This window comes from Callorhinus ursinus, unplaced genomic scaffold (genome assembly GCF_003265705.2).
Source record: "Callorhinus ursinus isolate GAN/ISIS: 27379988/994484 unplaced genomic scaffold, GSC_fseal_2.0 scaffold1, whole genome shotgun sequence".
NCBI lineage: Eukaryota > Metazoa > Chordata > Mammalia > Carnivora > Otariidae > Callorhinus > Callorhinus ursinus.
In genome coordinates this window covers 49169905-49195499 of record NW_027397063.1, presented here as the reverse complement: position 1 = coordinate 49195499, position 25595 = coordinate 49169905, and the positions used below count along the sequence as shown (strand labels likewise).

At 41.3% G+C, this 25595-nt stretch overlaps 1 protein-coding gene across 2 annotated transcripts in view; it reads right to left on the bottom strand.

Annotated features, from left to right (window-relative positions):
• Positions 1-25595, bottom strand: part of TMPRSS7 (transmembrane serine protease 7) — a 36513-nt gene that overhangs the window by 8176 nt on the left and 2742 nt on the right. The window contains exons 3-13 of one of the 2 annotated variants that reach the window (XM_073901289.1): positions 23242-23372; positions 20897-20964; positions 19577-19770; positions 18546-18584; positions 17394-17622; positions 15953-16083; positions 13901-14013; positions 8025-8131; positions 4939-5075; positions 2952-3059; positions 576-686 (exon numbers count right to left, since the gene is read on the bottom strand). In XM_073901289.1, coding sequence (XP_073757390.1) covers positions 576-686; positions 2952-3059; positions 4939-5075; positions 8025-8131; positions 13901-14013; positions 15953-16083; positions 17394-17622; positions 18546-18584; positions 19577-19770; positions 20897-20964; positions 23242-23372 — 1368 coding nt within the window. Of the gene's footprint in view, positions 1-575; positions 687-2951; positions 3060-4938; positions 5076-8024; positions 8132-13900; positions 14014-15952; positions 16107-17393; positions 17623-18545; positions 18585-19576; positions 19771-20896; positions 20965-23241; positions 23373-25595 lie in introns of both variants that reach the window. The other variant, XM_073901238.1, reaches the window with a different exon arrangement.

Genomic DNA, 25595 nt, shown 5'->3' with positions numbered 1-25595 from the left:
TTCCATCAGAGGTGAGATGCAAAGGAGTTGGCCCTATCGGTTGCTGTAGGCCGTGGTCTCTGTGCTATTAATTATTTTGTCTTGTTCTCCAAGAAAATTCTGAGCAAAGATCCATACCATATTCAGTCCTTTCATATCATTACGGGGAAAATGGGCAGGCTTTGTGAATCACAGCACATTTGTTCACAACTCTAGTGGTGTGTGCTTCTGCGGGGGCTAGAATAGAACATGCCCCATCACGGTATCTGGCAAGTCCCGCTAGATCACGTCCTCAGCATCGTTTACTCTCGAGCAGCATTAAGAGCAAATAAACAATGAAAAGCTTTACACGGTATTTACACGGACACACACACGTGCGCACACACTCAACACACACACTCAACTCAAACAGTGACCAACTGTCCCGTTTTGCCTGGGCCCAAGAGAGTCCAGGGAACTGGGATTTTCAGTGCTAAAACTGGGTAAGTCTTGGGAAAACCGGGGCAAGTCAATTGCCCTAACCCCCCAGAGTTATTTCAGTTCCGACTAGCAGAGTGTACAGGAAGAACAGCAGAGTGCAGAGGACTCTCCCTCACTTTGAGTGCAGTTCTGCTCATCCTGGCCGCCCTCACAGTCCCTGAAGCCGTCACAGACCAGAGGGCCATGCTGTCCAAGAGAGCTGGCGTGGCAGGCAGGCTTAAGAGTCACTGGAATGAGAACAGACAGAAAGCTCATGAGCCTGAGACATCAGCTGGCTTCTGAGAACCAGCAGGGCCCCTCTAATGGTGCACATGGTTAAGATGACTTACATAAAATAAAAAGTGTGTTTTCCTCAAACCTGACACCTGCATGAGAAAAGTGGAGGTCGAAACTTTGCTGTAATTCCTACTGCTCTGAGTTTGTCAGCTCTGATTTTTGCTTTTGCCTAAGTGTGTTCAACCCTGGCAATTTGTTTACTTAATCATGATTAAATGCATCGTGAGATTTTCTTTTAAGGAACATAAAAACCATAAACTGTTATTGAAATTGAACTTGTCTGGGGCGCCTGGGTGATTCAAGTCAGTTCAGTTCTAACTCTTGATTTCGGCTCAGGTCATTGTCTCAGGGTGTGGAACCTGCTTAAGATTCTCTCTCCCTCTGCCCCTCCTCTCTCTCCCTCTTTCAAAAAAAAAAAAATTAAATAAGTAAATACATAAAATTGAACTTGTCTGCCTTCCTAAGCAAAGTGGGAGTGTCCTTACATTGAGGATTTTGTCTTATTCATCTTTGTACCTCTGGCCCCTGACTACATAGTAGGTGCTCATTAAAGTTTTATTGAATAGTTTAACATCTATGAGATCTTAGAGGACAATGGGCTTGTGATCTGCGTATAAGGAAAACTCTCTTTAAAATGATTTTGTCCTGGGTGATCCATTTCCTGAATTAAGAAACACCATTGTAAATTATCACAGGTTTTCTTCTTTGGGATATTTTCATGAATTGCCTTTGTACAAGGGACAGGTGCAGTAAATTAGCAAGCACTCTTGGAAGGTATGATTCCTCAGACATTTCTGGTTTTGTGAAAAGTGATCATTTTTGTTATCACTCTCGTGTTTTCAGTGGCATCTCTTGTTAGGGGTGGGGGGTAGCTGGGGAGGACATGGCTGCCCTGAAATTCTCATTGAGCTTCTGGGTGTATCTAGCTGACTCCTAGAGAATAGTTCCCAAAATGGCACTATGAGAAATAATGATTACCAAAAACAGCCCTTCTTATAAAGTAACAATAATCACTTCTGTTTGGAACATCATAGCAGGGAATGATAATAATGTAAAAAACACCAGCAACCTCACTCACTATATAATGGCCAGCATTTATTTTCTTAAGCAATAGAAAACCCTATAGATTGAAAAGGTCAATGAGCCATAAGTTAAGAGACTTTGATTTTGTTTTGTCAAAAAAAAAGGTATAGAGTCATAGGTTATTTTTCATGAATATAAGTTTCTCATAGTTATATTAACTCTACTATTTCTCCAAGAATATGAAAGAAATTAAATAGCTTCACCATTGCAATTGTATTTGAATTAAAATTTGGATCTTTAGGAGAAAGTGTTGCCAGTGGTGTCATACAGTCTGGTGAACTATCCTCCCCATGTTACACCCCGAAACTGGAGGTAGATTCAGGAATGATGTGCAAATAGTAACAAAAAACCAAGAGAGAGAACCTCTGTCCAAAATAGGAATGTCCAATACCCTGCCCCTTAGTCGTTGCAGGTGTGACATTGTTGCAAATTATACAGGTAATAATAGTAATAATTCTCTCCTTCACAACCCCTGTGCTCCATGAATGAATGTGCTGAAAGAGTTGACTCCTCTGCAGATTCTGAGCTACTCTCTAGATAAAAGATCGGTGCTTTGAAAGAGGATTGTTAGTTGAAGATTCACTGTTAGGTTCACTGAATTACTGGCCACAGATCCTCACTCCCTGTGGTAGTATTATACACCTCCACCCTTGCCATGGCCCCAAAGTGTGCAGGATAAGCTTCCTGCCCCTTGACTATGGCCTTAGCTCTAGGACTCACTTTGACTGATGGAATATGATGTAAGTGATGGTGTGCTGGTTCCAAGCCCAAAACTTACGAGGAACCATGTGGTTTTGCTCACTCCTCCTTTGCTTCTACCACTGCCATGGCCAGCCCACTAGTTCAATGAGAAAAAGAGCCATGAGCAGTAGACCTGACACCAACCTGGAAGGAACCAAACTTAGGAGGACCTACTGCTTAAGGCAGAGCCACCTAGCTGAGGCCAGCCTAGATCAGTCATATCTCAAACAACCCATGGATGCATGGTCCAGAATAAATGATTGTTGTTGGGAGTAACTTGTTATGCAGCAATAGATAACAGCTACAAAGACCCAGGATATACACCAGCAGCAACAATGGCCCCGAGAAGTTACTTATTCATAAGAAAGCCATAGTACAACTTGAATACCCACCACAGAAAAGTTCGTCACTTTCATCAAAGCAGTCATTTACTCCATCACATCGCTGGGCCTGAGGGACACACAAGCCAGAGGAGCATCTAAAAGATCCAACCGGACAGGCTAGAGACAATAAAACATAGGAAGCCTTGTGTGAGTCCCTCAAAGTCATCAGACCACATGAACAAAGAACAATGAAGTACTAGGTGGTTAAGGAAATGGCAATGTAGCGATAGTAATTATACACTTTCTCTATCAAATCAAGCTATAGGTGATAAAAGACAAAAAAGGTGAATTTAGGAGAGCAGAGGAAAGTAAACTAATCCACCAGAGGTTCTGAGTGGACAGTGGATCCAGGTCACGTGTATAATCAAACTTATACTATCTCCATTTTTCACTCAGCAATCCGGCTTTGTCACTGACTCGGAGAAAGCGAAAGCTGGAATATGCTTTACAGAGTCCAGCAGTCTTAGTGTGCAGTGTTTAGACTCCTCCAGGGAATTACAAATGGCCTTCTGGTGTCTCTGAATCCTATATGATCAGATGCACTGGTCTGAAGAGTCTGTGCTTTTAATTACATTATCAAGTGATCTCTGTCCCCAAATACATTAGTAACTACTGATCTTAAGACACTTGGGCCTAGAGAGATGAGTGACTGGCCTCAAAACTCAGGACTCCTGCCTTCTACCTCCCAGTCCACCTCAACCAGGCTACTTGTCAAAGATCTATTCCCTGCCTGACCTTGAATCATAAATCCTGGGCTTATAGCTAAACATAATAGGAATAATAAATCCTTCTTTGTTGCTATGGTCTGAATGTTGGTGGGCCCCACAAATTCATATGTTGAAATCTTAGTGCCTAACGTGATGATATTAGGAAGAAGGGCTTTTGGGAGGGAATTAAGTGATGAAGGCAGAGGCCTCATGAATAAGATCGATGCCTTTATATAAGAGGCCCCGCAGAGCTCCCTCACCCTCTTCCAACACGTGAGGATACAAGAAGTCTACAACCCAGAGAGAGCCTGATCTCAGACGTCCAGCCTCCAGAACTGTGAGAAATAAATTTCTGTTCTTTATAAGCTACCCAGTCTGTGGTATTTTGTTAGAGTAGCCGGAACAGACTAAGACATTCCCCGTGTGCACAAGAATGGTGGGAACGCATGGTCAGGTCTTCTACTATCTCATTGGCACACACGGAGAGGGTAGGTTTCTAGAAAATATTCATGGTTTGAAAAAATCAATTGAAAATAAGATGGCTCACTATTTACCTGCTATTCTTGCTGGAAATGGTAATATTCTGCTAGTCAGAAGTGTAATATTCCAGATCCAGAAGCGGGTATATTGGCAAAGAAGGAAGGCTCTAAATGAGCTTTTCTCAAGTCTTACCCTCATGGATTCCCAAATGGTTAACCCTTACTTTTCCCCTTTTAAAACGTGTTGAGAATTTCCTGAGGCAATATCTACTCTCTCCAGCCCTAAAGACTTCCCTTAAACACTGCTGACCACTTCCTGGCCACTGTCCCCATGGTTCTTGGTGTGGAGTGCAACATTTTGAGGGCTGATGTTTGAACTCTCCTTGACCAACCAGCTCTCCCTGTGGGTCATGGGCTAATGTGAGTCACAACGGTTGCTTTCTGATCCACCAAATGTTGGTATAAACATCACATGTACAAAGATTTATGAGTAGCAAGAACAAGAAATCAAGCAATGGGTTTGTCCCATATTTTAGGAATAAGGTAAGAAACTATTTTTCAATTGTACCAAATCATTATATTATTTCTTCTATAGTTTAAACTATAGCCATAATAAATACATAATTTTATGTCTTATTTATTATATATTTTGTTTGTATTACATTTATTTATATGTATTTACATATTAGTAGTAAATAGCAGAAATAAATCCATTTTTATTCCTTAATTTCTCAAGGTTTAGAGTTACAAAGTATTAGGCTCTGTTTAACCATTTATTAGGATTTTCTAAAGAGCTAATTCCAGGCTTACGTTGACTAATGTTGTAACTTCCATATTCCACCAAAAGTGGCTTGTCGGAAAGCCTTGAACTACACTGCAGCTGAATGTGAGCCAGTGGACTAGGCACTCGGAAAACCGTCTGGTGATCCATGTAGGAGCCACAGTACCTGAGGAGGCAGAGTGAGGGAAGAGACATGGATGAGGGTCTGTCAACTGCATCCCCATTGACAGTGAACACACTGATACTTTGGTACTTTGGGCCTCACAAAATGAGATGCTTACGGCAGAGCTAACGGTAGTTCTCCAATCTATGCTAAGTGACTATCACTGAGTAACTTCCGTCCCCTCGATTTTCTACTCTGCTAAATACAACAGCAGTGCTGTTACCTAGTGTTTTCCTCACCAATACTTATTATCAGAAGAACTATGGGTCCTCTCTTTCTCTGCATAAATAACCATGTAACAACAAGAAATGCCTGCTTTTGCCCACAAACGTCGCCACGGAGCAGAGTAGAATCCATGAGCTCAGGAAGAAAATATGCAAAGAATGCCAGCACAACAATGTTTTTTCAAACTCAATTGAAAACCGATGTGTACTTTGGTGATTGTCCTTGGTAGAATTTCAAAATAGTAATGTCTGTCTGCAATATTTCCTTACCTTGATTTTTCTTACTTCTTGTACCTAAGAGGAAATGCCCCTCCTGTTAGTAATTCTCATTATATGAGCACTGTGGTTAGTAGAACATGAAATATTACTATGCTGGGGGCCCATGGTAAGTTAGGTCTCTGCCCTGTGTAGGCAAAGCTCTTCCCAGGGTGAACCCTACAAAGTCTCAAAGGGAAACACCAAACAGGCAGGTTGAGGAGGGAGCCCCTCCACTGGAATCTGTGAATGCCAATCACTCCTCACCCCCACGGCACTTGGGAACCATGAAAGTTCCATGGATCAGACACCGGCATTCTGGGGGAGGACCACAGAGGTTGTGGTTTTAAGGTTCAAAGAAGGAAAGTGTTCACATATATTTCAGGAGGACTCTTTTGCAGCTGGGCTAAATAAAGTTCAGGCCCTGATGGGTTGATAGACCAGCCCCTGGAACAGAGGAAAAGATAGCAGCTGCAGGTGGGTGGCCACTTAGCAAAGTGGGAGCCAGGCTCTGAGAGACTCCTGGAATCCATGTTAACCTTTTGGGGCCAGGATCCAGCTGATCATCTTGGGATCAGAATCCTGTGTTCTGAAAACATAGTCATTATTATTTGTATCTCGTAGTGATTTTATTTGTGTTCTCCATTAACACTTACTAGAGCTTTCTTGCGAAGATGGATCTTACTGGGATGTTAAGGAGGAGTCAAGAAAAAAGGAACCTTTGAATCCATGCTTGGGCTGGAGTTTGAGGACAACAGTAAGGAATGGGGGCATAGTGGCATCTAAAGGAACAAAAGTTAAAAAAAAAAAGTGAGAAATTGGAGAAACCAGCAAGAGTCGGTTTACAGCTACAGTCACGTGACAGGTAAGACACCGGAGAAGGTACATAGGGGACGTAATGCGTTGAAGTTCAAAACAGTGAGAAAGTGGGAGCAGAACTAGGACACAGGTCTGCCTGGTACTAAACCCTAGAGCCTTCTAAGGCACGAACAGCTTTTCCTTCAGGAACTCTGCTCTACAAAACTTCCTAGGAAGGACATCCATTTCTTCAGGGTTCATAGGCTGCGTTCTAGCTGCTCTAAGCATGCACACCCCATCCCCACCTTCTCTGAATTCAGGAGCACTAACTAGGCTTCCTGGTGTCAGCATTACCTTTTCCTACTTCCCCATTACAAGCCCGGCGCCTTTAGGCAACTTTTCAGCAAGGTGTCAGAAATTAGTTCAATTAGAGCCTTTCCTTTTTAGATGAAGAGAACTGATAATGAGAAGGGCTGGCATTTCAAATCCTAAGGGTGCTACTAGCATCAAAAGAATCTGCTGGGATTTCAGCCAGCCCACCAGACAAAGGGAAGAGCTGGTCCTTCCCAGAAAGTATTTAGGGCAGAGAACTGTCTTGGTATTGATTGCTTGGGAGAAGATCTTGCTCCTACTTTGGCAGCAACACTCCGTGGGTGGTGGGGGTTGTTACTTAGGACAAAAAAAAAAAAAAAAATAGTATCACATTTTACAAAAGAATTGTAAAGATTTGTTTTCTGGACCTCTAATTAAATATCAGAATGCAGTATTCTTAAAACTTGGAGAGGGAGCACATTCTATAGTATTTATCCATCCAGTGTCATTTCCAAAGCAATCTTTTTTTTTTTTTTTAGTATAGTTGACATGTGATGTTACATTAATTTCAGGTATACAAAATAATGATTCAACAACTCTATCCAAAACAATCTTATTAATTGTAATAATGGCTAATTTTTTTTGGTGTGTAGTAGGCATCATCTCATTGAATGCCTACCAAAAAAATCCCACCTTATTAAGTAGGAATGATTGGCTCATTTACAGACTGAAAAGCAAAGAGGTTAAATAATTTGTCCCAGTTAATATAGCTACTAAATACCAGAGCTGGAATCTGAACCCAGGTATTCTGCCTGCTACATAATAGACCCTGATTCAAAAATATTCCTAAAAGGAGTACAAGTCTTAATAATGGATCCAAGAATGCTCTTAAATCAGATAGGATCTATTCCAGTGAAGACAGAACCAGTGACTGTTTTAGCATGTAATCTGAGAGTCTAAAGAAAATGAAAGAAGGTCGTTCAGGAAAATCATTTAGAAAAGGAAACTCTCATTCATGGATCAACAATGAGCACAGAATTAGCAGGCAAGTCCCTTAGGCTAACTTCACAAAAAATCTTACCTGAAAGGAAACTTAGAAGTTACTCTGCTGCAATGACAGGACAGTCTATATTTTTTAATTCAAGATCTATTACGACTTCAGAAGAAAATAAGACATGGATTTGAATCCTGGCTTAATCACATATGAACTGAGTGACCTTGAGCAAGTTCTTTAACCCCTGTATCCTTCGATTTCCCTATCTGTAAATAGTAAAGTGCAAACTCTTTGGGGACAAGGAATCCAAGGTTTTGAACCTCTGGGTCAGGCCTTTCATCAGATTCCTTACATCTGGAACCCACTTACATGTGCTCATTAATTTCCCACCATCCATGGTCACAGCCTTTCACGCTCTTCTTGGTTAGTGAGTAGTTATGGAATTTCAGTGCTATGCCAAGGGTTGACAGGGAAGTCTGTGAGAAACATAAGTCAGAAAAACGTTTCAGTTGAAGGACATGTTTCAGGCTGATTCCTCACTCAGAACTCATTCCCTTGACTTGCTGTCCTCGGGGCATTTTATTCTTTGTGCCCTATGGCCTTTGGTGGGGTAGACCTGACCCCCCCTCCCCCAACAAACCAGAATGAGAAGAGCATAAAAGAGAGGGAAGTGGGTGGCCCAGTGCTCAAGGAGTGGCTCTTAGGCCCCAGTTTGAGTGTGCTGGGTGATGTGGGACACATTAGATTATCTCTAGATGTCGGTTTCCTCCTTATAAATGAGCTTGAAAACACCCCCTTGTTAATGAGTGCGCACAGTTTCCTCCTTCAGTGACAATAATGACAGAGTTTATTTAAAGCACTATTCAGATTATTTAGATAATGAATCAGCATCCTCTTCATATTCAACCCGGGTATTCCTGAAGGCAGTCACTGAGTCACTCCTGGGTCTGTTCAGGCAGGATCAGACAAGAGAAGAGGCTGTCCATACAGCACACACCCATGTGAGAGCATGGGTGTGTGCACACGCGCGCACACACACAAACAGAGCTGACCTTTTTACAACATTGTATGACAGTCACATACATCTTTTTGTTATGTCATGATTTTAGTTTTAATTTTCACTTTGACCCAGGAATTATTTAGAGAGAATTTTCACATTTCCAGGGAGTGGAATTTTTGTTCACCCACTCTCAAGTTTTCTAGTTCTATACTAATTAGATAAGAAATTATTTGTTGCCTATATTGCTTTTTCATGTTTTTATTTATTAAGGATTTTGGTGTGATCGAATTTGTGAATGCTCCAAGGGTAAAAGAAAAGGGTAATGTATGTATGTATGTTTGTTTGTGTGTATGTATATACATGGGTATATAGCCAAACTCATTATCTGTGTGGTTTAATATCCTTCCCAGCTGTAGTTATTGTCCCCACTACCCCTGTCAGGAACCAAAGGAAAGGAACTAAAATCTCATAGTTAAGCATCATCCATTTCTCTCTGTATTTCCTATAGATTTTGATTTATGAGTATTAATGTTATGTCCTTTGGTACAAAAATAATTATCACAGACCTTCACGTGGATTGCTCTCTTTATCATTATAGATCACCTTCCATTTCTCACCCAATGTTGTTGCCCTAATGTTGACTTCCACGTTGTCTGGTGCTAAGGTTTTGATGCCTAGTTTCTTTTTGTTTATAATGTCGGTATGATATTGCCCACCCTTTTACTTTCAGCTTTATTAAATCACTTTTTATTCTGCCATCTTTTGTAAATAATATACAATTAAGTTATAGGTAACACTTTGTGATTCAATCCTGTTGTCTTTTTCTTTTAAGAGATGGATTTTACCCATTGATTTTTATTACTCTGATATTTGGTTTTTAGAGATGTCAACATATTTGATGTTACAATTTCTCTGTTGTGTGCATGTACTTCTTTCTAACATGTACTTAGATGTAGTAGCCCTCCTCTCTCAACGTATCTTCGAGAGGCTCTTTATGTCTCTCATTTAAACATAACAACACAGTTAGGAAGGTAGTATGAGTCATATTTTATAGAAGAAATCAAAATTAACCAAAAATAAGTGGCATGTCCAAGGTTGCCCTGCAATTCCCTGAAGGCCACATGGTGGTCTTTCCAGGTGCCACAGTGTATCATGGCGCCTGGAAGTGGACAGTGAGGGCTCAAGAGTCAAGGGATTGTCTTTTTTTTCTTTTTTAAGATTTTATTTCTTTATTTGACAGAGAGAAAGACAGTGAGAGCAGGAATACAAGCAGGGGGAGTGGGAGAGGGAGAAGCAGGCTTCCCGCGGAGCAGGGAGCCCGATGCAGGACGCTGGGATCATGACCTGAGCTGAAGGCAGACACTTAACGACTGAGCCACTCAGGTGCCCCAGGAACGGGATTGTCTTATGTTCAATAAAAACCAAGGGTTCCTGAGGGCACACATTAATTTTTTGCCCAGTCTTGTTATCTGATTTTTTCTTCAAATTAAAAAAAAAGAAGAAAAGATGCAAACTGATAGTAAATACCTTGAGTAACCACTGTAATTTTATAGCGTAAGGACGTACTCCAATGCAAATTCTTCATAAGAAGCTTACATAGGCATTTTCACTGTGTTCCATCACTCCAAAGTAAAATAGATTTAAATGCATCACCACCCCCCAATCTACAAATCTTCTTCACAGTGAGAAGAATTAAGTCCCCTTGCACACCAGATTCTACTGATACAGATTTGCACACAAATCTACATTTGTGGCCAGATTGGCCAAGAGGCACTACTGATATTAGCCAGCTTGACCCCAGTGGGGTCATGAGGTGCAGTTCTACAGAGCATTGTGAGCTATTTTGTTCAACAAATGGACAAAAATGAAAAACCACTAAGTATGCTATTTCCTTCTATGTCCTGTGTCCTCTGTTCCCACTGCCCAACCCCTGCCTCTGCTTTGGGAACTTTTACCCAAGTAAGGGGAGGATTTCTCCTGATCTGGACCTGCTGTATTGAAATATTTCTCTAGTCAGTGGTAGCAACAGGACACAGAACCCGCTGCACTGTTTCCAACGGGCACTAGAAACTTCGGTGGTTATGTGTTTGCCACAGAAGCAGGGAAGAGGGGGTGCCTGGGTGGCTCAGTTGGTTAAGTGACTGCCTTCGGCTCAGGTCATGATCCTGGAGTCCCGGGATCGAGTCCCACATCGGGCTCCCTGCTCAGCAGGGAGTCTGCTTCTCCCTCTGACCCTCTTCCCTCTCGTGCTTTCTATCTCTCATTCTCTCTCTCTCTCAAATAAATAAATAAAATATTTAAAAAAAAAAAAAAGAAGCAGGGAAGAGGGATTCCTTTCTGGAGAATCCCACCTTTTTCCTAATGACACGAGGAGGTGAACTGACATGGGCCACTGTAATCTCTGCTTGTGTCGGATGCATCTAAGTTGGTGGGTGCTAGGCTGATGGCATCTGTGATAAAACAATTCAAAACCCCACTCCATGTTTCTCTTCTGAGATCGCATAACAAAATGTATTAGTTGGAAAACAAAAAGAAGGAAGAGAGAGGGAGGTAAATATTCAACTAAGCGATTGTTATGAAACATAGGGAAACTGAACATCTTTAGGGACCTGGAGGGCGGATTTGCGTATGGGGGGGCAGGATTCCTTTTAATGCTGCCTGGGTCACTTTTTTTTTTTTTTTTTTGAATAGCCTCTGGCCAGTGGCTTGCCCCAGCTCTATTTCCCTATTTATAAAACGTGATGAGTCTCTCTCCTCTATCAGAGGTATGTTTTAAGAGCAAATAAAAATGTGTGTGCCCGAAACAAATGTAGGTGACATGTTATAAGCCTCAATACTCTTTTTCACATTTCACCACACCTCTTTCCCCTGCAGTCTGTAAGCTCCAAAAGAACAAGGACTTGACTTTGCTACCGAGTGTTCCCTATGGTTATGCGCCTGAAACTGACATTCAATAAACATTTGTTAATTCTTGGGAGAAAAATCGCAGGGACTTTAGGTTGGAACGGGAGTTAATCCTTCTCAGATAAATGAGACCTTAAAACTCAGCTGAAAGGGAGTTTGCAAAAGGGATTGATGGCTCTTCAGTTACATTTAGAAATCAGACAAGCGCTAAGAAGGATTGAGGATGATAGAAACCAACTCTTGTGTATAAAAGGTTTTATCATGACTTGAGTCAATATTTTTGTCAAGTCATTCTTCTCAGTCGTTTGCAATAAATTCAAAGCTATTTTACAGGTGACATTATTTTTTTACATGAATTCCATTTGCAGAAACATGCTATCACAAAATTTTAGGTGGCTGTTCAAAGCCATCCGAGAAAGGGACAGCTTTATTTAACGTCCACACTGAGGAGGACCAACCTTGACCTCTGGGAAATGGTGTCACCCACCCCAGTCTGTCCCCAGGATTTCCTGTCTGTCTCCCCTCTCCCTTCTCCACACTCCCTCAGTGGCATGCTTTTTCTTTATGAAGAGTTCTTTTTACTCAGCATCTCTAACCCTTCACCTGTAGTGAAATAGAATCTAGTATTCTTTTTTAGATCCCGACTAGAACAATATTTAGGGATCTTCACATTAGGTTTAATGGGTTATCACGGAATCAATGTTTATTTTACCTCGAAGGAACTTCAAACATTTGATAGAGCTTTTGGGAATGGGCTTTTCTTGTTCTGGATGTCATAAAGAAGATACACCCGCTTTTTTGGAGAGATGGAAGAGACAGATTTGATTCTCTTTTTCCTTCCCCAACTCATGAGTGACCTGAGGCACTGAGATTCTGCTGCCCTGAGGCATTAAGAATCTGGTGGTGAGCAAGAGTCCAGAACCTTTGGGTTTTCATTATCTTGGAAATGTTTGCAACAAAGACGAAAAAAATAATTTAAGGGTGTATGCCATCAGGACATTGACACTAAGTACACATTTGGGTATAATAAAATTATTAAAAATATTTAACTCTGGGGCGCCTGGGTGGCTCAGTCCTTAGGCGTCTGCCTTCAGCACAGGTCACGATCCCGGGGTCCTGGGATCAAGCCCCACATCGGGCTCCCTGCTCGGCGGGAAGCCTGCTTCTCCCTCTCCCACTCCCCCTTGCTTGTGTTCCCTCTCCCGCTGTGTCTCTCTCTGTCAAATAAACAAATAAAATCTTTAAAAAATATATATTTGACTCTTTGTGTACAAATGAGACATGCAGCAAGCATGCCCCTGCCTCAGGGCCTTGGTCTCATCTGTTCTCTTTGCCTACAACACTCTGATTCTAGTGACGCATGGGTCAGTTCCCTCATCTCTCTCAGGTTTCTGTGCAAAAGTCCACTTGTTGGCGAGGCTTCCCCTGGCTGTGCTATTTAAGGTAACAAATTCCTCACATCCTGCCCTTCATACTCCCATCACCCACTCAGCTCCAGAGCCCCCTTTCCTGCTTTGTTCTTCTCCATAGCGTTGTGCCACCGTATAACCTACTGTACATCTTTTTGTTCGTTTGTCGCCTGTCTCCCCCTACTGTACGGTAAGCTCCATGAGAGCCGAGCTTTTGTGAATGTGCCTCAGGTACCATGGATCCCAGTGTCTGGAATACTGCGGACACATAGTAGGCATTTAATAATAACATGCTGAATGAATGCAAACCCTAAACTCCTTGCCACTTACGTCTAATTGCTATGCCTCACAAAAATGGTTTTACACGTAGATGCTGAAAGAGCCCTGCCCTATGTTCCCCCACAGGACACTACAGTTGGAGAAAGAAAAATAGTTATAGACTAAAATTTTAAAGAAAAAAAAAAAAGAAGGAACTCTGTTAAGGACCAGGCGGCGATGTATATATTTTATATAAATTTACAAAATTTGGTTTGTTTATATAACTGAAATATACACTGCCTAATTCAATTTATTATTTTTTATTATTCTTACAAAAATGCTGACAGTGAAATAATTAAAAATTGATAAGTGAGCTCTATCACAGTAAAATAATAAATTGTTTGATCCCGTAACAGTATCTTTGCATTTTTTAATACAAACAAATCAAAATAACAATTGGAAAAATAACCCCATCTGCAAAGAACAGTAAATTTATGGGCAGCAGGTTGAAATTACAAGGAACTTTCATGTTCTAGGTAATGTATTTGATTGTTTAGATATTATAAAATTAACTAACATTCTTTTTGTAGTAAAAAATAAAGGTAATTAAAAATAGATTGCTACTAAACGTAAGATAACAAAATTTTTCTAAAGTAGTGGTAAAACTAGGCTACCTGAAATTTCCAGGTACACTTGCATTTCGGAGGATAGTAGCTTGGGTAATACGGACTTGAAATTTTCCCTTCAAAGCCAGTGATTTCTTTGACCAATACTGTGTTTTCACACTCTGAAAAAAATATCCAGTAACACACACAATGACTTGCAGTTGTGAGACTATGGGAAATGCACTGCATACATTTCTTTAACTACAAACACACACTCCTTGATCAACAAACTTACACACTTCTTGAAATTTAAACTAGTTTTTCCAAAAAGAAACAGTACCCTATAGACATATAGCTTATCTTCTTATTCAAATTCTATATTTGTTTTCTGATCATATTTTGACTACAGATCTAGAGGATGCTATTACTCTCTTTAAAAACATAGCTTAAATATATTTTAAGGCTTCTGAGCTTATTTGTTCAATTGAGTGTATATTTGTTGTTGAAGAAATATCCCCAGTTTACATAACATGTTGTTCTGTTTAAATAAAAACAGTCTAAATGTCTATTCGTACTGTAGGGTCATCCTTCTGCTAAAATGCAATTTCCTTGAGAGTACTGATTTTTATCTATTTTGTTTCCCACTTTCCCTAACACCTGAAATCATTCCTGGCATATAGTACATGCTCAATAATTGTTCACAAATTCCACTGCAATATTTCTGAGCTAATCATATTTTTAATCTTTGGAGTTAGAGATAATTTTCAACACAACAACATTTCAAATAGCTAGTTCAATTTGGTTCAATAAATCAATTTTATATTTAGTTTTGTAATAATTTGACAGAAAAAAACCTATCAAAATAAGCCACTGCCTTAAAATGTCGGTGGACCTACGAAGCTATGACAATCTAACTTAAGCCAGATCCACTGTCCTCCTCACCCACATCTCTCATTCCGCTCCTTTTGGCCTTGTCAGTGCTCAGAAAGAAGTTACCAAGACATGACCTGGAAGATCTGACCGGTTACAAGGCAACAAATATTACAAAAAGACTAGAGTTGCAGTGAAGGCTCTTTTTTTTGTTTTGTTTTGTTTTACTTCGTCAACCCAAGTCAAAAGGAGAAGAATGAAAGGGAGCTAGGTCACTTTTTGCTCACTCTCTGACCTAGGAAAACCCACTAATCTCTGAGTTTTACTTCCCGTGCACTTTCTAGGATGGCATTCACACGCAGAGCTATTAACGAGAGTTCACGGAAGACAGCCACTGTAGTGTGGTAGGTTCTGTGCTATCATCGCTGAGCTGCCAATGCACCCTTTTCCGACGCTCTTACGGGGACCTTGCGAACCGCTTCTCTCCCTTGCCACCTGGCTTCCTGCCAGGCCCAGCCAATAGGGGGCGCTACAGGAAGACTAGAAAACTTGAAGGAGGCAGAATGGGGCTTCTTGCGTGTTTCGTTTCCACTTCCTGGGAAAGGTACCCCAGCAACGATTCTTACCCCATCCCCCTTCTTCCCCTTCTCCCCCCCATTCGCTCCCCCTCCTTCGCACAGCTACACTTTCTTCCTATAGCAGAGTTGAATCCTGTATGCAGTTTTCCCAACTTCCATTTTATTGCATCTTCCTCGAAGATACCAGCCCCGGCTGTCTGGCACCCCCTCCTTGAAGGTCTGGGTCCCAAGTCCGTGAACACCGGCTCTGAACTCAGAGACACCGCATCAGCTGAGCAGCAACCCCCGCTCCCCTGCGCCAGAGGTCTGAGTTTCAGTCCACAGACCCCCCTCCACACTGTAAATTGTCAGCATTGCCACCACTTTCCTCTGCCCCCCCCCCCCACCGAACTACAGAGGGGTAGTTGCTTCCTACATGTATTACACCCAGAACACCTTACGGTTTTCTTTCTGCCTTTTGATTGACCTAGCTGACACCTTTATGCCGAGTTAACAATTCTTCACATTAAATCCTCTCTGTTTAAATAATATGATCTCTCTCCTCTGACTGGACCCTGAGTCAAAGTCCCTGACTAAGAGGACTGGTATTACAACACAGCCTCAGGAGAGATAAGACTGGAGTATCATAATAGATACTTTTCAAGGTGACTTTTTTCAATTGGGAGAGACTTACTTTCTTCTGGAATGACCTCGAAAAATGCCCGGATTCCCGATAGCCTCCGTATCTGAGGAGACTTAAATGACACCAACATGAGATTATTTGTGGAGACAAAGGACATTATCATTCTTGTAGGTTCACAAATTCTGAAACCAGACAACAAAAGTCCGTGGATAACAGGTTATTGAGCAGTGAGCCTCCATCCACCACTAATCCCACCCATTTCCCAGGCTATCCACACGGTTCTTGTTAGTCAGACTCCGCCAGCCAGATCTTCATCTGCCACAGGGCACCACGAAGGGGAGCTGATAAGGGTTAGAAACTTCTGCCCAGTAACTATCATAGAATTCTGGATGGCTGTCACTGGACGCCCCCCACCTTGAGAGCGAGCAAGGCGTAGACAACTATTGAAATGGCTGGGGTCCTGAGCTCTGCCCTCAGGAAAACTGGGTTCAAAACTCAGCTCCATCTCTAAACTGGCCGAAAGAGCTTGGGCAGTCGAGTAACTCATCTTCATGAATGCCAAATCCCCTACTATGAAACAGTGGTAGTACCAAGAGTCTACTCCTTGTGGCATTGGGGTGAGGATTATGTGTGATAATAGCATAGTATGTCTGGAAGGATGAAAAGAAATAATAATAATGACTGAGGAATGGGAGCCAGGGACCAACTTATTTTTCACTGTAACCATTATGTACTGTTGAAATTTCTAGCATATGCATATTCATCACCAAAATATATATACATACATACATAAAACACGGTTATATACATAAGCACTATTAAAAATAATAAGATAATTCATGTGCCTTTTTAGCACAGTGAGTAACAAATAGTACATTTTTGATAAAGTGTAGCTATCATTATTAAATTATCAAGATAGTAAGCACTCATAAAAAGATGTCTACTAGTAAGTAAAAAATACTAGGGCATATAAATATGTGTGTGTGTGTGTGTGTGTGTGTGTGTGTGTGTAGAATGAGAATGTGCAAAAACATAACAGACATTTGTTCTAGCTAATGGGACTGTGAAATATTGATCTTTTTCTCTGTTCACTTTCACAATGAACAATTGTGTTATCTTTTTAATAAGGGGAAAAATTTTAATTGTTTTACTAACGGTATGCAATCATCAGAATTTTTATTCTCACACTCTAATGAAACAGTAGATTTCATTGCAGTTGCAACAAAAGTAAAATTAAACAGAAAAGTCAGCTAGATTTCAGAAATATTGGCTGAAGTTCCTGTTATACTGATTTTGACCCTTGTAAGCAACAAGTAAAAAGCAAAAGTTGTGTCTGATAGGCGCTGGCTAATACAGGGGATACTAAGTAAGGCCTGGGTCAGTCTCGAATCTCACAAGTGCACACAAAAACAGGTTTCAAAGTCTAAGGGAAAGGAGATACTGCCCAAGAGAGATACTGTAAAAAAGTCTTTTTACTCGCCAACCCGAGTACCTATACAAGATGGTGCTCCGGATTGGCAAGAGGGAGTCGTAAATGGTCAGGGAGTCGGTGACACAGTTGGCAGCTTCAATCTGGACGGACTCTATAGAGAGACGAATCAGATAGCCCACAATGGCCACCAGCTTGAAGTGGCACATCAGCCTCCCTGAGGTTGCAGAAATCTCCAGAGGGTAGCGGAGAGACAGATGATCTGCATAGAAGGACTGAGAGCAGCCTTTGTCTGTGGAGACAGCACTTTTATTTTGTTTTGTTTTAGGAATGACTTTTCTAGACATCTTTATAAACAGTAAGAGTGGAGGACCTCTGCTGTTTTTGTCAGCCTGGAATCCACTCCCCTCTCTTCTGGTAACAGCACCAAGACTTTACTTTGAGAAACTATCCTTACCCTGCCTGTATGGTTTGGTTGGGGTTAAACTCACCTCGAGGTCCAGAGATGGGAACGTGACCCAGACTGGCCAATCAGAGTAAAAGAAACTGGTTCATAAATGGGCAAGCCAGCTGATCTGAGACACTGAGATCAGCCCCAGGACTTCTGCAAAAATTCTGGAAATTTGTGTGGGCTTTTCTCTTTTTTCTTTTTTCTACTATTACTGCTACTGATAAATTATAAGCTTGGATCTATTGGTTGCCAGTCATGACACTGCATTAGAAGAATACACTCGATGAAGCTTCAACAGGGAAAAGCAGAGATGCAGAGTTCTGATGATATTTTATTTTACAACCTGGCCCCAAACATGCCTGAAGCCAGAACATTCCATGTATGTCCCAGTTACAAGAGCCAATCACGTTTCTTCTGGGCTTAAGCCAGTTCGAGTGTATTTCTGTCACAGGCAACTGAGAGAGCACTACCAAATGCCATCATTTGAAAAAGAAAGCTATAGGGGCGCCTGGGCGGCTCAGTCGTTGAGCGTCTGCCTTCGGCTCAGGTCATGATCCCAGGGTCCTGGGATGGAGCTCCCTGCTCAGCGGGAAGCCTGCTTCTCCCTCTCCCACTCCCCCTGCTTATGTTCCCTCTCTCGCTGTGTCTCTCTCTGTCAAATAAATAAATGAAATCTTAAAAAAAAAAAAAAGAAAAAGAAAACTATAGCCAAAAAGGATAGTGATTTGGAGGCAGCGTAGGAGAAACTGCATGTCATACTTTACCAGATCCTATAGTTGAAGAGTAATCTGACCGAAGCCCAGCTGCATTGAAAAAACACATGGAAAAGAGACTATCAGTTCCAGCATTTCATTTTGTTAGAATTTTGCTCAGTAAAAATTCCTTTCAGTCCTCTAAAAGCAATTCCTCATATCTGGGATTTGCTTTAACATGATCCAGGGAGGGTGGGGGAAGTTGTTTATGTATTTCGAGAGCAAGTGGGATGGCCAGGAGTTCATAGTTGTTGAAGCTGAGTAAAGGGTATATGAGAGTTCATGATAGTATTCTCTTTACTTTTCTTGATGCTTGAAATTGTCCATAGTGACACATTTAAACATCCCTAAAGGTAAAAAGCAACCAAATATAATAATAATTAGTCCTAGATCTGAAATAGTATTTGTGGTGCAGACTTTTCCACTTTTCCACTTCATTCATTCATTTAGCAATACTTATCAGCCACATACTACTACATTACATGCCTGGTATATAGATCGATCAATATCTATCTATTTATATCTATATCTATATCTACATCTATATGATTTAAATCAAGAGAGAAAGTTGCATAATTTGGGGGTCACACAATTAATTAAAGTATTTTACTGGCAAATTGAATGATAAAATTTGCATTTTGGCAGGGCTATTCAACAGGCAATTGTGGAATGCTGGGCAACACTCTATAACACTGGTGCAGTTCTAGGTTCTATCTGGACAAAGGAAAAGACAAGATAAGCCTCAGCAAAATTCTTTCTTCTTCAGGAGTTGGAGCCTTAGTTTGAAGACTCGTATAGTTGAATTAAATATAGGGCAGGGGACACTGTAACAAATTCAATCTCATATATATTTTGAACCCACTTCTATTGTCCAATCATTGTATATAACATTTAGCAATTTCCTTTATCAATGTCCTCAGCTAATGCTGTTTTACTGGGATTGCAGAAGGGAATACAATTCATTACAATAACGACCGTGTTTAATGGCAGTATCAGCAGTGCTGCAGGAAGGAACGCATAAAGGAGAATTACCCAGTAATCACCATTTAGTACCACAGAGTCCATGTCTACAGCAAGGCCCTGCAAGCTCCCCACAGAGGTTCGGTTTATGATGCTCGTCTGGATGGAGTCCTTCAAAATGGCGGCCACACAGTCCTCACAGAAGATATGGCTCTTGGCATGTGGCATAACAAACACAATCCAAAAGTGGACAAGGAGGCCACCTTTGTTGTTGCTGCTATAGGAAAAAAAAAAGAGAGATGTTCAGGTATATATCTTAGGAAGTGGACTCTCATAAAAAGCCAGTGACCCGACTGAATGATTCAAGGTAAAGCCAGTGAGGACCTCCTTCAACTTCCAAAATTCCTTCTTTAAGAAGTCATTGACTCTTATTGTGGGAATTGGGAAGGGAAAGCATCATAGTATGTGTCTTCCTGTGTTGGGTTCACATCTAGAATCATTTGTGTATAGTTGCATCTCCCTGGAGAATACACTATTTTTATGGATATCAGTCATTCACTGCTATTACAAATAACAACAACTATGATTTTTGACACTTTGCCATGTCCAGACACAGTGCTAAATTCTGCTTTATCCCACTTAATCTTATGAGGAACGTCCTATTATTCCAGTTTTACAGGAAAGGAAGTCAAGGCCAACTACAACTGAAAATCATATGGTTAATAAGTAGCAAATCCAGGAATTGAGTCCAACTTGGTTTTTAGCCAAACCCTGGAGCAAGAGCTCTAAGTGCACAAATACTGTCATGTTTTATGAAAAACAAACCTTAAGTGTTCTATGGTAAATAATGCAGGAAAGAGAAGTAGACAAATTGCTCTACTCCCAGACTTCTTAGTGCCTTTGGTATGCCAAAGTGAATTGTGAGTCTCTGCAGATATACTGGAGGTGGGGAAACATAGCACATAATTAAAAAAATGAGTTTTAATAAAATAAAAAATTTAAAATTCATAAAATAAATTTTAATACCTATTATTTGACTATGAGATCCGTTTTTTCCTCAGAAAATCTCCAGTGACCAGTTTTTGGCGGAACATATTTTGAGAAATCCTGGACTGTGTTTTGTTTTTACCCCCACCCGATGGTAGCCACGATTGTGGCCATTTTGCCCAGCAACATTAATCCCGGGGGCCGAGGATCACAGCTGTGGGAGAGGGCAGGTTTTGGCAGATGAAGAGAAAAACTCAGCATGACAGCAGGGCTGAGTTGGGTCACCAGTTGTGCTAAAAGCACAAAGCCGCCCCCAGAAAGTTACTGGAGAGTGGTCATATCTGAGCCCTTCCACAGCATTAAGAGGAATTTACAGGAGTAAACACAGAAGTCCCAAAGTAAGAGATATACATTACCTGACATCTGCAACGACAGACTGCTTATAAAATTTAGAGAAGGCAGATGTTGTATAAACCAGGTTTACCTGAAAAAGAAAAACCGAGGTGTCTGAAGTCTTTCAAATTTGGCTTTGTTTTGCGGTATCTGGCATGCTGTGGGCCCAAGCTCTGACAGCTAGCAAGGAGAAAAGCAGGGCTCTGGCTGAAGGCTCAAGTCTTGGGTTCCTTCCTGTCTCTGTGCTCTCCGTGAAGAATAACCAGTTACCTTCGTTCATTCATTGCTGTCTCCAGACACCCTAACCAAGCTTAACTTCTGTATTCTCCCTACTCCAAAGGTTATTTTTCTCCACAATTAATAAATCAAACTCCTTCAAGTACATTGTCAAAGTCCTTGACCCAACCTCTTTTCTATCAATGCACAACCTGGAAAATTTATATTCTTAAGGACACATTGCCGTACTAGCCACTAGGGGGCAGGCGGTGCCCTCCTCCGGGTCTACCATCCCCCTTCTTCCTCTGCCGTCTCTAGGGAACCCAGCCCTTTTAAAACGCGGAGCTGGAGCCAAAGGAGAGCTGTTTCAATTTACCTTCTTTGCCCTTCCTCAGCATTTCTACAGCTAAACTGTCTCTGCCAAATCTCCTCCTCCTGTGTTCCCCTTCCTACCTAATGGCAAAATCACCCACCTAATTGTGGGGTTTAAATTCACTATGCAACCCAGAATATGTTACCTAAAACTACTGAGCCCTCACTATTTTTTTTTCTTTTTCTCTTTCTCTTTCTCTTCCTTTCTCCCTCCCCCCCCCTCTCTTTCTTTCTTTCTTTCTGCCTGTCTTTCTACTGTAAAGCGATCAAAATGCTTACCAAGAATCTTCGGGCTAATCTGAGGACTAACGGATATATAGTAAAGGTAAAGCATTTAGCTACATAGTCTGTGTGTAGGTGGCCTTCAGGAAATAAGAGTCACCGTGCCCACTGTTGTTTTAGCTTATCCCCCCCACAGCTCTCCCCTCTACATGGCAGGGCGCCTGTCACAGCAGTAGGGGCACCACTGTGTAGGTCACCCTCATCATCACTGTGCAGATACAAACTGGCAGAAGCTTTCTGGTTGGTAATATGTACTAAGAGCCATGAGTAGATATTGGTATACACTTTTAGGGGATCAGGTAAGGAAGTAATCACAGATACACACAATCTATGTAGCAGTTTTGTGTAGCATTATCTATAGTAGAAAAATGGGAGACAACTTAAATATCCAATAAGAAGGGATTGGCTATGCCATTTGCAATGATGTGCATGGAACTAGAGGGTATTATGCCAAGCAAAAGAATACCATATGATTTCACTCATTGAGAGTTTAAGACACAAAACAGATGAACATAGGGAAAGTAAAAATAAAACAAGATAAAATCAGAGAGGGAGACAAACCATAAGGGACTGTTAACTATAGGAAATAAACTGAGGGTTGCTGGAGGGGAGGTGGGTGGGGGGGAGGGGGTAACTGGGTGATGGGCATTAAGGAGGACACTTGATGTAATGAGCACTGGGTGTTATATGCAACTGATGAATCACTAAATTCTACCCCTGAAACTAATAATATGCTATATGTTAACTAAATTGAATTTAAATAAACATTTTTTAAAAAAGGGATTGGCTAACTTTGTACCTATTAAAATTTACATTTTTTAAAGAATATTTACTTGCATAGAAACATGCAATCCAACATTAAGAGGAAAAATTCAGATTGTAAAACTGAATATCTACTAATATTCCAATATTGTGCTGTCCTCTATGTCTATGTGGCCCAGAATAAAAAGGGGCTCTATCTCTGGAGATGATGTTAAAGAAAATTTTAATGTTCCTTTTTGTAACTTTCTGAATTTTACAATTTTTAATAGCTAAATACATATTAGTTCTATAAAGAGAAAATTTTTAAAAAAAAAAAGTAAAGAGATTCCAGTGTGTTGAGGTTGAGATAAATGTGTAGAGCTCCCGAAATTAATCAATATGATTGTAACTTTAGTTCTGGAAGACATTTCAGAGATCGCCTGATCCATTTCCTTTATTTTACAGAGGAGAAAAACTGGAGCTCAGAGAGCTATTTGCTTTTACTTTCAGTAATAAATAAAAGACATGAGTAAACAAATTAAATTAAATTAATTAGCAGTTCTATCAAATAAGCAATTACAGCCAAGATGAGCTAAATCTCGTGTTTCCCTCTGACGTCTTCCTTGAACCTCCCTGCTCACCTGGGACACTTGTGACCCCTCCACCCCAACCCCCCATCCCCTGACCCCTGCCCCCCCCCTCCCCAGCCTCTCACACAACCTTACCACCCCCCCGCGCCTCCCCCCGATCACCTCACCACTTGCTGCACAGTCCGTGCCACTGATAGAAATTCCCTGGACTCCTTCTGTTGGTATTCAGGAAGAAATTCGATGTTGGTGATGCGGAACATCCCAACAAAGTAAAAAGCATCTTTGCTTTCTGTCTTACCTGTAAGACAGGAGAGGAAGCGGGTAAGGGGCTCTCCTCTCTGTGTGGCAGTGAGGCACTATCTGATCTATGTCAGTATCAGGCTTGTCACATGGTTCTATTGGACAGCTACGTATGTTACTGGTTCATAGCCTGGGAAACTCTACATGTTGTTGATAACAACACTTCCATCAGCAGTAAATCACCATTTCTCTTAGGATAGTCTATTCTCTTTACCGACTTCTGGTAAATACTTATACATGTCCTAGAGTCACCGAGGGACCAAAAAGAACATATGCAGTTTTCATGGATCCTGAGTCTGTAGACGGTAAGGAGGTAAGAAATGCCTAATCTGAGGTCAAGTGAGCATAGTGGGAGAAGAGGGAAGGGCCCTCCTGCTGACCTTCACTGAGCTCCTGGGGGCTCATCCTTATCTGACTCGTGAGGCTGATGTTCAGGGTGCTGGGCTGGTGTTCAGCTCTGTACAATACATGGGGAATTCATTCTTCCTGTGAGCCACAAAGCATGGTTCTCAGCCCAGTGTCAGGTCACTCGTGCTTCAATACTCTGCCCAGTGATGACCATGGGATTGGGTGTCAGGCGGGCCCAGAAACCACTGACGACTTGAACAAGAACACTGCTGTGTCTGAGTTGCCTTAGAGTACCCGAGAATAGCTTGGGGGGCGGGGGGGGATGAGGAGCTCTTCTTTCTGCCTTTTCTCTTTTGTTACCAAGGTCTTACTCCTAGGTAGTACCATTCCCCCGGCTCCAGTGGCCATGGTACATTTCTCCCCTGTGATGTATGTCCCACTCTACCATAACTTCTGTCTGTATGTCTGTCCTTTAACAGTAACAGGAACTTCTTTTTGTCCCTCAACCCCTTTTGTAGCTTTGAGGCTCAATAAATGTTTGAAGGAAGGAAGAGAGAGAACAAGGGTGGTAGAGGAAGAAAGGGAGAGAATATTCTTTCCTAGCACAATGCCCAGCACATGAAAATGCCACATAAGGGATGGCTGAATTAGGAAGAAGGGGCACCTACGTGAGTGACAGGAAGCCACCTCCCTTGTGTGAGCCATCCATGGTCGCAGTAGCCCCATGCAGTGGAGTGAGGCTGTGGAGGTGTGGGGAAGGGGTACAGGGGCAGAAGGACTGAGCTGATGTCCTAGATTTATTCTTTCAAGCTATGTGACCTTGGATGGATCAGCTTGACTCACTAGCCTCTCATATAAAACAATGGTGGTTTTCATTCTTGATTTTCACAGGGAAGTGCTTCTTAGATTTTTGTTGTTGTTACAGACTCTTCAAAATTTGAGTGAAAGCCATGCCTTTTATCTAGAAGCTCACACAGTCTTCCTATATTAGTAAGTACTCAAGGGTCAGGATAACAATAATATAAGTGAGATCAGTTTAGCCTTGAACTAGATTACATTTACCCAACTCTTTAGCTCAGCCCAACATACAACAACCTGCATGGTCACAACACTATTGTTTGTTGAACAATTCTTTGCTCATACTGGTCTGTCTTCCTGAAATGTCCTTCTCTGATTTTTCACACAGACAACAGACTGCTTCTATACAGTGATGTCCCAAAACTTTACACAAAAATGCTAAGGCAATGCGAATATATCAGTTGAGGGCCAGCAGAGAACAGATAGGAAATAAGTTAGTTCATTCTGGGTTGGGGATGTATTTTGTGTTTGTCTTAATTGCCTATTGACTTGACGTCCTTCACTAGTCTTTAAGCTCCTTCAAGATAGAGATTCTGTCTGCTCTACCACTCTGTCTCCATGCTGATCACAGGGCCCAGCTCATAGTGGGCATGCTCAGGATATGAAAGAAATGAGTTTTGAACAACCAGTTCATGAAGTCTTCCCTGGACTCGATTCCTGGGCAGGTTAGATGCCTCTCTTCTGTGATTGCAAAGTAATTCCTTCAGCAAAAAAATAAACATAAATAAAAATTAAAAAATCAACTCACACTCACACCCCCTCTCCAGCCCTGAACTGAGTTTTTTGAAAGTAGAAAATGCATCTGTAAGCTTTCTGAAGGTAGGAGATCTATCTTGGTATATCTGATGTCCTACATCGTGCAGCACAAATTGTAAGTAATCAGTTTGTGTGTGTGTGTATATATATATACACACATATATATACACATATATACACACATATACACATATATATACATATATATACACATATATACATATATACATATATACATATATATACACATATATATACA